This window comes from Python bivittatus, unplaced genomic scaffold, assembly GCF_059951505.1.
Source record: "Python bivittatus isolate LINGU-HERP-01145 unplaced genomic scaffold, Pbiv_v1 ctg000590_np1212, whole genome shotgun sequence".
NCBI lineage: Eukaryota > Metazoa > Chordata > Lepidosauria > Squamata > Pythonidae > Python > Python bivittatus.
This window is the reverse complement of record NW_028277086.1, coordinates 1031759-1042049: the sequence shown is the minus strand read 5'-3', so window position 1 is coordinate 1042049 and position 10291 is coordinate 1031759. Positions and strand designations below refer to the sequence as shown.

The 10291-nt window shown below is 57.9% G+C and overlaps 1 protein-coding gene across 2 annotated transcripts; it reads left to right on the top strand.

The window, feature by feature from the left end:
* The first annotated feature begins 172 nt into the window (after positions 1 to 172).
* LOC103058111 (TBC1 domain family member 20-like) lies at positions 173 to 9243 on the top strand. Of its 2 annotated transcripts, XM_088148799.1 has the most exons (8): positions 173 to 518; positions 604 to 792; positions 947 to 1027; positions 1998 to 2184; positions 3618 to 3719; positions 3889 to 4030; positions 5129 to 5313; positions 7800 to 9243. In XM_088148799.1, exons 1-8 carry the CDS (start codon positions 467 to 469, stop codon positions 8062 to 8064), a joined length of 1203 nt encoding a protein of 400 aa, XP_088004925.1. In that variant the 5' UTR covers positions 173 to 466; the 3' UTR covers positions 8065 to 9243. The 2 variants fall into 2 exon arrangements, with proteins under 2 accessions (XP_088004925.1, XP_088004926.1); XM_088148800.1 differs by lacking the exon at positions 604 to 792 and having other exon boundaries at positions 174 to 518.
* Positions 9244 to 10291: the final 1048 nt, after the last annotated feature.

The window sequence follows — 10291 nt, the reverse complement described above, 5'->3', positions numbered from 1 at the left end:
ACGCCGGGAAATGTAGTTCCTTTTAAACGCGCCGCTCCGCGCCGCCCGCCCATTGAAGGGGGCGTGGCCGGGAGGGGGAGGGGGAGGGGGCGCGGACGCCGCCGCCACAGCCGCGGGGTTGCTCCGCTCGCCCCGCCCCGCCCCGCCCCGCCCGGCTTGCGGAGCTCCTTTGGTCCCTCGGCGGGCTTTGGGGCAGCGCGCGGGGCCCCCCAATCGCTCGGGGGGACCGGCGGCTCTCCCGGCGCTTGGAACCGTCGCGCCGACCAGCCCAAGCGCGTGCAGAGGCGGGGACCGCAGGCTCCGCGCTTCCCAGCTCGGCCCCTCGCCGCGCGGAACTACAAGTCCCGAGGAGCCCTTCGCTCTGGCCCAGACGGAGGGCGCCCCGTCCAATGGGGGCCCGGGCGGCGCCGGGTTCCCCAATGGGAAGGGCGGGAGGCGGAGCTTCCTCGCCGGCGGCCGAGCGGCGATGCGCGGCGGCGGCGGCGGCGGCGGCGGGCCGCCCAGCCCGGGCGGCGGAGGTGAGCGGCGGGGCGCGGCGGGGCGCGGCGGGGCCGGGGCGCCCGCGTTGCGGGCGGCCTCCCACCGGTGCTTCCCTCCCGGCAGGGCGGCCGGGCTCGCAGAAGCAGCGCAAGCGGTGGCTGATCCACCGGGCCCTGACCAGCGACCCCGTGGACGTGGCGGGCCTGCGCCAGGCGGCGGTCAGCCGGGGCGGCCTTCTCGCCGACGAGCTCCGCCAGAAGGCGTGGCCCAAGCTGCTGGGCGTGGACGCCTACGGCGCCCCGCGCAAGCCGGGTAGGAGCCGGGCCGCGGGGCGGGGCGGGGCGGGGCGGCAGCCGTCGGGGGCCGCGGCATCGCCGCGGGGCTGCGGCCGGCCCGCCTCGGCCGGGGGCCTGGAGAGGCCCTCCGCCCGCCCGCTCACCGCCGTGCACCTCTCCGTCCTCCCCAGGCCGGGACGCGCGGCGGAGCCACCGGGACTGCAGTCAAGTCCGCCTGGACGTGCGCCGCTCTGCGCGCCGCTTCCCGCCAGGTGAGCCGCCGGCCGCTCGCTCGCTCGGCCTTGGAGAGAGAGCGCCAGGCGCGGCGCCCGCGGAGCTCCCCCGCCGGCCCGGCCCGGCCCGGCTTGGCTTGTCCGGAGACGGAACGGGCTGGAAACGGGACGGCGCCGTCGCCGCCGCTTGAAGTCCGGGGTCTCCCGCGGAGGTCGCTCCGCGGCACGGCGGGGTCCAGATGCTCGCTTGTTCCGCAAAGGCCTGAGGCCGTCGTGGCGGCCCCGCTGGTTCGTTTAGCGGGATTCCAAGGGGCCGGAGATTTTGCCGCGTCAGCGTCGGAGGAACGCCGGCTCTTTTACCGTGGAAACCCTGCGGAGGGGCGGAGTCGGCCTTGCACGCCGTAATTAACGGGAGCAGCTCCGGGCCTTTGTCCCCTGCCTTTCGCCATTCGCTTCGCCTCTGCCTGCCTCGGCCTCGTCGCCGCTGGCTGCAGAATGGAGGGGCAGCGCCTGCGCGCCCCTTTCACACAAGCGTTGGGGGGGGTCTTGCTGCTACCGCAGCTGTCGTCTTCCTGAGCCCGAAGGCTCTGTGGGGAACCTGAGGAGCCCCCGCCAGAAAAGAGGCTGGGTCTCCAGCTCGGTCGTCCCTGGAAGCAGGCTTTCTGTCCTCCTCGCCCCCTTTCCGAGGATTTGCTCCTCTCACGCGTGGAGGCATAAAAGTTTGTTTCTGAGCGCGTGTGCAGCTGCTTCCTCTAGCTCAGTGTTTTTCAAACTTGGCAACTTTACGATGTGTGGACTTCAGGTCCCAGAATTCCCCAGCCAGCAGGTTGCCAAGTTTGAAAAACACCGCTCGAAGGGTTCCCCCCAGTTGACTTCCTGGCCAGGGAGCTCCGGCACCTTCCTGTTACGAACTGGATCATAGCGGAGGCCCTTCCCTCATGTTCAGTGCCGGCGGCAGAGGCCGACGCTTGCGGCTTGGCCACTGACCCCTTCTTCCCTCGTGGCACAGGGATGCCCGAGAAGCAGCGCCAGGTCCTTCAGGAGCAGCTGATTGACGTCATCCTGCACGTCCTGAGGGCCCACCCAGAGCTTCACTACTACCAAGGCTACCACGACATTGCCGTGACTCTGCTGTTGGTATCCGGCGAGCGCGTGGCTGTTGCCCTGCTGGAGAGGCTCTCCACACATCACCTGAGGTGGGTCGCCGGGAGCTGGGCCAGAGGTCTGCCTTCCTGCAGGGAGGCGTCACGGAAGGGAGCGGAGGAGGTGGGTCAGATTCCCACATCTTGTGGCAGGGATGAAGGGCCTCTGGCTCTTTTTCCCTGGCTGGGGAGCAGGACCATGAGAACGAGCTGCCTCTAGTCCAGCCTACGCTCCCCAGTGCTTGCTTGGCATACAGCCACGCTGGGTGTTCCTCAGTCTGGGATTTGCCTGTTTCATTTCCATCCCTGTTCCCTTCTGTGGAACGCATGGCCGTATCTTGAACGAGCTCCTAGCCAGGCAGTAAGCTTTCCCAAACGCCGAGCTTCAGCATCCTGCGACCTTTGGCCATCATCCTGGCCTCCGGGTGGCTCTAAAAGGGATGGGATAAATCCCCGGAGGACGGTTCCGTCAAGGCCTGCCCGGCCAGGGTGAGGCTTGGCGTGGGCCAGCAGGGCTTTCCTTGCACTCACATTTCTGCGTTTGGCCAGTGTGCAGTTAATCCCTTGCCGGTGGATGTTAGGGCACCCAGAGCCTTCCTTGGGTGAGGCCGGGACCATGTGAACCAGAACAGCTTCTCTGCGGCGCGTTGGGGAGGGAGAGCACCCTTCATAAGCAGGAGACTTCTGTTGCTCCCAGGGAGGAAGGCAAACATTTGTATCCGTAGCCAGTGGCGTGTAGGAAACCGCTCCTCCAGGACCGTGCGTAAACCATTGGAAAGTAACCATTGGTAAATTACACTTCGGTATCTGGGAGTCCCGTAGCCCAGAGTGCGTCTGCTTTCCCAAAGGACATGGCCTCTGAGGAGCAGGAAGCTGAAAGGAGAGCTTTCCTACAATGCCTGTGCCTTGGAAAAAGACTTCGTGGCTGCGGAAAATCCTTGGGCTGGACAAAGCACAGAGTTACCTTGTTCTCCTTCAAGGGTGGAGGGAGGATGGAGCAACTTGACTCGTTGGTCTTCAGATGATCGCATGAGGACTAGCAGAATGAAAAGGCCTTTCTCCCCTCTGAGGGAGGCAGGATAGGCTCCCACCTGCAGTGCTGAGAACCAGTTTTTCAGCTAGGCTAAGGATATGCTCGGGTGCGTTTTGTCTGCAGTCCAAAATTCACGTTCTGAGTTGCTGTTTTGCAGCTGGTTCCAGCTGTTAGGCCTTTTGGCTCCAGTGAAAAGTAAATCTTTTCACCCTCAAATCTGCTGCTTTTGATTTAGACAGAGGCAGTGACCGGGGAGTGGACTGGAGGAGGGGGAGGCAGAGAAGGAAAAGAAGGAAGAGTTCAGTTGGCGGATTGTAGGGAGGGGAGAAGGAGGGTGTGGAGTTGGCCCTCTTTCACACTGGTACCTGTTGACCTGGGGGCCACTCAGGATGGGCTTCCAAGAGACCCATCTGCCGAAGACTCATCATAGACCCCCCCACACTGACTTTTCTAGGGACTTCATGGACCCCACCATTGACAGCACCAAGCACATTCTCAGTTACCTGATGCCTATCCTGCAACACGAGAGTCCTCAGCTCCATGACTTCATGCAAAGGTATCCCCTGGGATGGTGGGTCGGGGTGGGTATCTGCTATCAGTTGAGGAGGCCACAAAATAAATATTTTTCATGGTGTCATGATAAAAAGAATTGCGGGCATCTGAAGAGCTGCAGTGTGAACCAGAACCTTATCGCTGATGACCCCTCTTTTCACCTTTGGTTGCAGAGCAGAGGTGGGGACCATCTTTGCCCTAAGCTGGCTGATCACCTGGTTTGGTCACGTTCTCGCCAACTTCCACCATGTCCTGCGCCTCTACGACTTTTTCCTGGCCTCCCACCCCCTTATGGCCGTTTATTTTGCTGCGGTGGTATGTCTGAACCCAGGCAAGAAGGCCCACGGCCACCCTGGAATCTCAGGGAGGGGGATCCTCCAGAAGTCCTGACCCTTGTCCTGACTGCACGTGCTGTAGTGGAGAGGCTGATGCAACATGCTGAGCCGCCCCGTGATTCCGGACACCTCCAGAGAGAAAACTAGAAATTGACAGGACATCTTTCTTATTTATTTATTTATATTTCAAATTTAGATACCACCCATCTCACAAAAAGTGACTCTGGGCGGTTCACAATAAAACAGCAATAAATATTAAAAATTTATTTATTTTTATTTATACATAGACTTATCCCCACCCATCTCCCCCCAGTGGGGGACTCTGGGCAGTTTACATCAAGTTAAAACAATAAATATGTAATTAAAATTTATAAAAAGACTAACACATCTACACAGAAGTTAAAACAATAAATATGTAATTAAAATTTATAAAAAGACTAACACATCTACACAGATGGAAAGAAGAGAGAAAAAAATAAATAAATCCAGGAGGCCAATGGAAGCAACGCCAGGCCTCTAAGGGGCCAGCCAACCCCACATCTGACGACCTCCCTCCCCTCCCCAGGCCAGATGGCAGAGCCAGGTCTTCAAGTCCCTCCGAAAGGCCTGGAGTGAGGGGGCCTGTCTCACCTCCGGGGGCAGAATGTTCCAAAGGGCGGGGGCTACAGCAGAGAAGGCCCACCTTCTGGACCCCGCTAGTCGGAGTTCTTTTGCCAAGGGAGTCCGAAGCATGCCCTCTCTGTGAGATCGGGTGGGACGGGTTGAAAATACAATAAAACAATATGTAATACAATAAAAATAGAATAAAAACCAAACACATACACAAATACTATCTTCCAAGACATTTCCATTATAATTTATAATTATAATTATATATATAAATTATAATATTATTTCCAAGATCATCTAGCAGGAGAAGAAATAGTAAGAGCCACTGGTGGCAACACGTTCAAAAATGGGGAGACAGCCCCCAAATAGGGACCTTGTCTAGTTGAGAAGGACCCAGGCAGGGAGGAAGCAGAGTCTGGATCAAGGCGCCAATCTTCAATCGTCCCTTCCTCCCATTGCCCCAATCCAGATTGTCCTCTATCGGGAAGAGGAGGTGCTGTCCTGTGACTGCGACATGCCCAGCATCCATCAGCTCCTGTCGCGCTTCCCGCAGGACCTGCCCTACGAGACCCTGATTGTCCAAGCCCACCAGCTCTTCCAGCGCCTGCCCCACACACAGCTCACCAAACAGGCAGCCCTTCAGCTCTACAAGAGGTGAGGGGGCAGCGCAGGACTTTGCGGGGAAGGAGGAGCTCTTCGTTTGGCAGGTTGGATCTGGGTTTATGCCTTGCGTGGGAGGGTAACACGGCAGCCCCCCCAATCCTTTCATGTGGCTCCTGGAGACTTCCAGAGGGGGCTACCAGGTTGCAGTTTTTAAAGCAGGAAATTATTAATAAATAACTGGAGGGTAGTCGTTTTTCCCGTAAATTAAATATTGCTGACGTGACATCAGGTCTGATTTTGGACCTGGCTGTAGCCACTGCATTTAGAGCAGGACATCCAGTGGTGTCTTCAAAGGCCAAGCTGGAGGGGAGCTCAGTAGGGGCCATGCCAGTTTGCCCTGAAGGGTGGCACGCAGCCCAAGACTTTAAACTGAAGCAACCTATGAGTTTATTAATAGGCCTAACCCAGTGTTTCTCAACCTTGGGAACTTTAAGATGGGTTAGGGCTAGCCTGGGGAACCCCAGGGAGTTGAAGTCCACCCATCTTAAAGTTCCCAAGGTTGAGAAACACTGGCCTAAACAAACCTTATCTTAAAGCTTAGAGTGTCGGGCTAGGCCTAGGATTACTCAGGTTCGGAATTGGCTCAGCCAGGAAGGGGCTGCCTTTAGCACACACTGAAATGCAGCAGAGGAGTTTATGGTTCAACCTGTGGCTGGACCCAGCCATCTTCTGGGAACGAGGCCTTCGCCTTCAGCCATAACTCGGTCTCTTTGCTAGTTTTGTGCCCTCCAGCCAGGTGGAGGGTTCCCAGTGTTTTGTGAACCCAGTCTCCGGGTCTTGCTCGAAGCAACCTCTCGAGTCTGCTGTGACAACGTCAAGGCTTGCCAGGAGCAAGGCGAAGAGCATTTGCTACCTTTGAAAGGCAGCATAAAGCATAAGGACTCCCTGAGTGTTGTGCCTTTGAAGATTGCCGTAGCCATTCTGGATGGGGCAACTATTTTAAGCAATTAGCCAAGAAAACAGTGATTGCCCAAAACTTCTGAATGGCCTAAGACTATGATTGGAATTCCATTGTCCGATATTCTTAGGCCTGTAAAACTCTTTCTCCCTCTTAACACTCTTCCCTCTCCAAATCCTAAGCCACCGCCCAGAAGGGTTTTGCACAGTCATGCTGCCCTTTTTCAACACATCCTGCCAGGCACCTAATAACAGGCAGGATCCTTTGGTTCCTGGTGAACCTGCAGTGCTCTCGGTCAGCCTCTTGTTGAATGGAGCCTTCCTGCTGCTGCTCTCTTTGCCTCCCGCCCCAGGGCTCTGCTGTCGCAATGTTTCAACCAGATCTCCTGCGGGCTGGGATGTTTCGTCGTCCGCCTTCTCCCAGACCCGCCCGTCCTGGGGGCTCCTCGGGCCAGGCTGTTTTGGGGGCAGTGCGTCCCGCTTGCATGTGGCCCTGGCCTACAGCTTGCCTTCTCTGTTGGGGGAAGGTCTTCAGGGGAAGGCCACCTCCCTCAATTTGGCAGCTGTAGCTCCACAGCTTGTTAGGGTGGGTAATAAAGGGAAAAAGAGTTTTCAACTTTTTTCTAAAATTATTTTCTGCTTCCCTAAAATTCTGCACAGTTGAAGGTTGACAAAGCAAATTCCCTTGTGGTTACAAATGTGAAAGAACGGACGTTACCAAACTTCAGGCAGCTTTTGCATAACCTGCAACTGGCGTGTGGGGGGGGTGCCCTGAGCTACCCTCGCCACTCCCTCCTCAGCTTGTGCTTCATTTCCTGAGTCCCAAGAAGAATCTCTTGCATCCATCTGTCGAGTGGCAAGTGCCAGCCAGCATGGTCAAAGAAGAGACTATTTTTCAGAATGGGCTCCTTATCCTGGCAGCATCAGGTGGCCTGGCTGCTCCCAAAAGTCTGGGCTCATCTTGGAGGGGAAAGGAGACTAGCTGGGGACTTGTAGAAGCATTCCAGAAGTTAAAACTAATTTGGTGGTGTCTCAGTGGAGTCCCTGAGAGTTGGGCATGACAGAAGGAGATGCCACCTTTATCTCTGATCTTGCTTTCCCACCCCTTATTTTGGAAGCTGCCCCCTTTGAGAAAAGAACTGTTTTAATAACGGCCTCGTGCCTTCTGCCTGAGGGTTTGGGCCTGCTCCTCAGTGGCCTTGTGTTCCAAGCCGCATCCAGCTTTTCCTGGGAAGTGCTTCTGGCGGCAGGAGGCAAGCAGGAAACAGAAAGATGAGGAAGGAGTATTCAGGTTGAGCGGTTGCCCCAAACGGGTGGGGAGCACCCCGAAGCAAGGATGAGATCCTGCCAGAGCTCGGTGGGAAAGCAGACGGGTCCTTCCAAATCTAGCACTGCCATTTCCGGCAGTGGGGCCCCAAGGGCAGAGTGGCGTGCTGGGAGCCCTGGTCTCTCCAGGCTTGAGGGGCCCTGTCTGGGCTTGACTGAAAGTACCCTGAGTATCCAGCCCGCCAGGGCTTAAGTGCTTTGTTTTCTCTTCTTCCCCTTCTGCATCCATGTTTCCCCCTTCCTCGTACTTCCAGCATTGCCATCAGCTCCTTCTCGACATTCCAGCAAGCAGCACTCTGCCAACGCCCAGATGCCATCCTTCGCCAGCAGCAGTGGCGGCGGCAGCACCACTCCAGCCCCAGCAACGTAGAGTCCGATGTGCTCCTTCTCCCTGCAGGACGCAGCGCCCTGGTGAAAGCTGCGGTTTGGGGGCTCACGGCCACGCTGGGGGCTGCTGCCCTGGCCGTCACGCAGACCGCCTTGGAGTGGGGCCCCAATTTCCTCTTGCAGCTCTTCTAGGGCGCCTCAGCAGGGCGGCAGTGCCTCCCCGGCTCTGCCGCTTGATCCAAAGGCTCTAGGTCCATGGGCTGGACTGAAGGGAAGGGGAGCCCCGTTGGAGGCGTGCGGGGTCTGGAGGATGGAATCTGGAGCCCCATCCTCTCTGCCGTTCCTGGCTGCGGCTGCAGCTGCTGGCTGCCAGAGCTGACCTCACCCCGCCGGCCCACTGGATTGATGGGGGCCACAAGCCCGGTGCCGAACCCCCTCCCCGTAGAAAGTCCTGGGGCTCCACGGGTGGGGAAAGCCGGGCATCTAGCCTTGCTCGCCACACAAGCAGGCGAGAGAGGAAGATCAGGAACACAGGGAAGGAGGGATGTTTATGCAAGGAAAGCTGCAGCTGGGGGGCAGAGTACGTGCTCGTAGGCCAAACGCACTGAGCACGGACCCCAGCGCTTTCTGCAAGGCCCTCTCTGAAGCCCTCTGCTGCCACTGATCTCCGTCTGAACAGAGGGGGAGGCAGCAGCCCCTGCCCCAGCCGAGGGGCAGAGACTCTCCTGCCGCTGTGCGGTCTGCCCGTAGGCAGGGAGAGCCTTGGCTGCCCCATGGCTGGAGCCGCACAGCCTGGCCTCCGAGAGAAGCAGAGAGACCCTGCGAGCCCCGGGTCGGGGGTGGAGGCCCATCGGGCACTGCTTTGCTCCAGGGAGGTCTGGGAGGGGCACCTGAGCTGCTTCGTGCTCCGGCGGGTTGGGGGGCCCCTTGGGTGGGGAGCAGCTGCGGCTTCAGGGAACTTGGCTTCTCAGCCAGCAGAACCACCCCAGCAAAAGCCGGGCTTGAATATGGACTGATTATCTTTCTGTAACCAAGAAGTGAATGGCGGGTCTCCCTCCTCTTCTCCCGCCATTCCTCCACCTCTGGGGAACTGGTGACCCTCTGCGGGGGACTGCCACCCTCCTTCATGGTGGTTGTGGCCACTGGGCCTACGCAGATTTTAGCCACAGCTACAAGCAACCTCCGGGTTTCTTCCTTTCGGACTGGAATGATGTCAGGACATCCTGGGGGAAGGTTCCCCCTTCCTCAGGACCCACTGTGGGCCACAAGGACAAGAGTCTCTCTGGGGTTTGGGTATATTTGGTAAATGAAAAGAGAAAGCTTCTTAAGGGCAAATAAAGAGTTTTGCCTGCTGCCGGGCATTGCGTTTGACTGGCCTACCCTGCTCTTGTTTGGAGATGAAAGGGGGGCCGGGGGGGCGTAACTTTGGGGAGTTTCCAGAGCCGGAGTGGGGGGCCTCCTCTGGATGCAGGTGAGGGGAAGGTCAAAGGGGAGGCGAGCTGAGAGAGGCAAAAGGCTTCTTCCCTTTTCAGTGCCTGCCTGCCTGCCTTTCCTGGCAACGTTCTCAGCCAGATCGATTGCGTTTGTAATACAAAGCAAGTACTGCATTTCAGCTGACTGAAAGCCTTTTGTTAAAGCCACGCTGGAATCTCTGCAGTCAGAGAGGAATTCAGTGGAGCTTACTCCCACGTACACACGCCGAGTATGGCAAGCAGGTCTGTGGCCATTTGGTTGTGTACGTTCCTGTTATGTGATGGGTGATGACGTTATAGGATTGGAAGGGAGCTTGGAGGTTTTCTAGTCCAAGCTGCTCAGGTCAGGAATCTTCAAACCATCCCAGGAGAAGGGCTGGAAACCCTCCCGGGATGGAGCCCCCACAGCTCCAGGAGGCCGGCTGGGCTATGGTGTCAGAGCTCTCGCAGAGAGGAAATTCCTCCTCCTCATGAGGTTGGACACTGCTCTGTAAAGCAGCCAGCGTGCCTGCTCCCGTAAGTAAGATGGAAGTGGGCTGTAGATAACCTGGGGGTGGGCATAGGTTCTCCAAGGGGACATGGCAATGTTCCTGCTCTTGGTTGTTGCCCTTCTGCGAGGGCTCCTCATCGGGGCTTCCAAAATCTGGACAATGCTGAACGGAAGAGACATGAATCCTTACTGCCTCGGTGCCAGTGGGTGGTCAGGAGGACTTTGGTAGCTCAGCATTCTGTTGCTCTCCTCTCCAGTAGCCTCAAGTGATCCCGGACCACTCACGGGGATCTCACGCAGGGGGCAGGGTCTGCTTCACGTTACTTGTTTGGGGAGTTGATGCCTGCTGTTTGGGCTGCTGAGAATGAGTCTGGGAGGCGGCCAAATGCTCTGGAGAAGCTGCAGCGGTTCTCTTGGGCTTCATCAACTCAGGCCTGATTTTTGGGGGGGGGGAGCG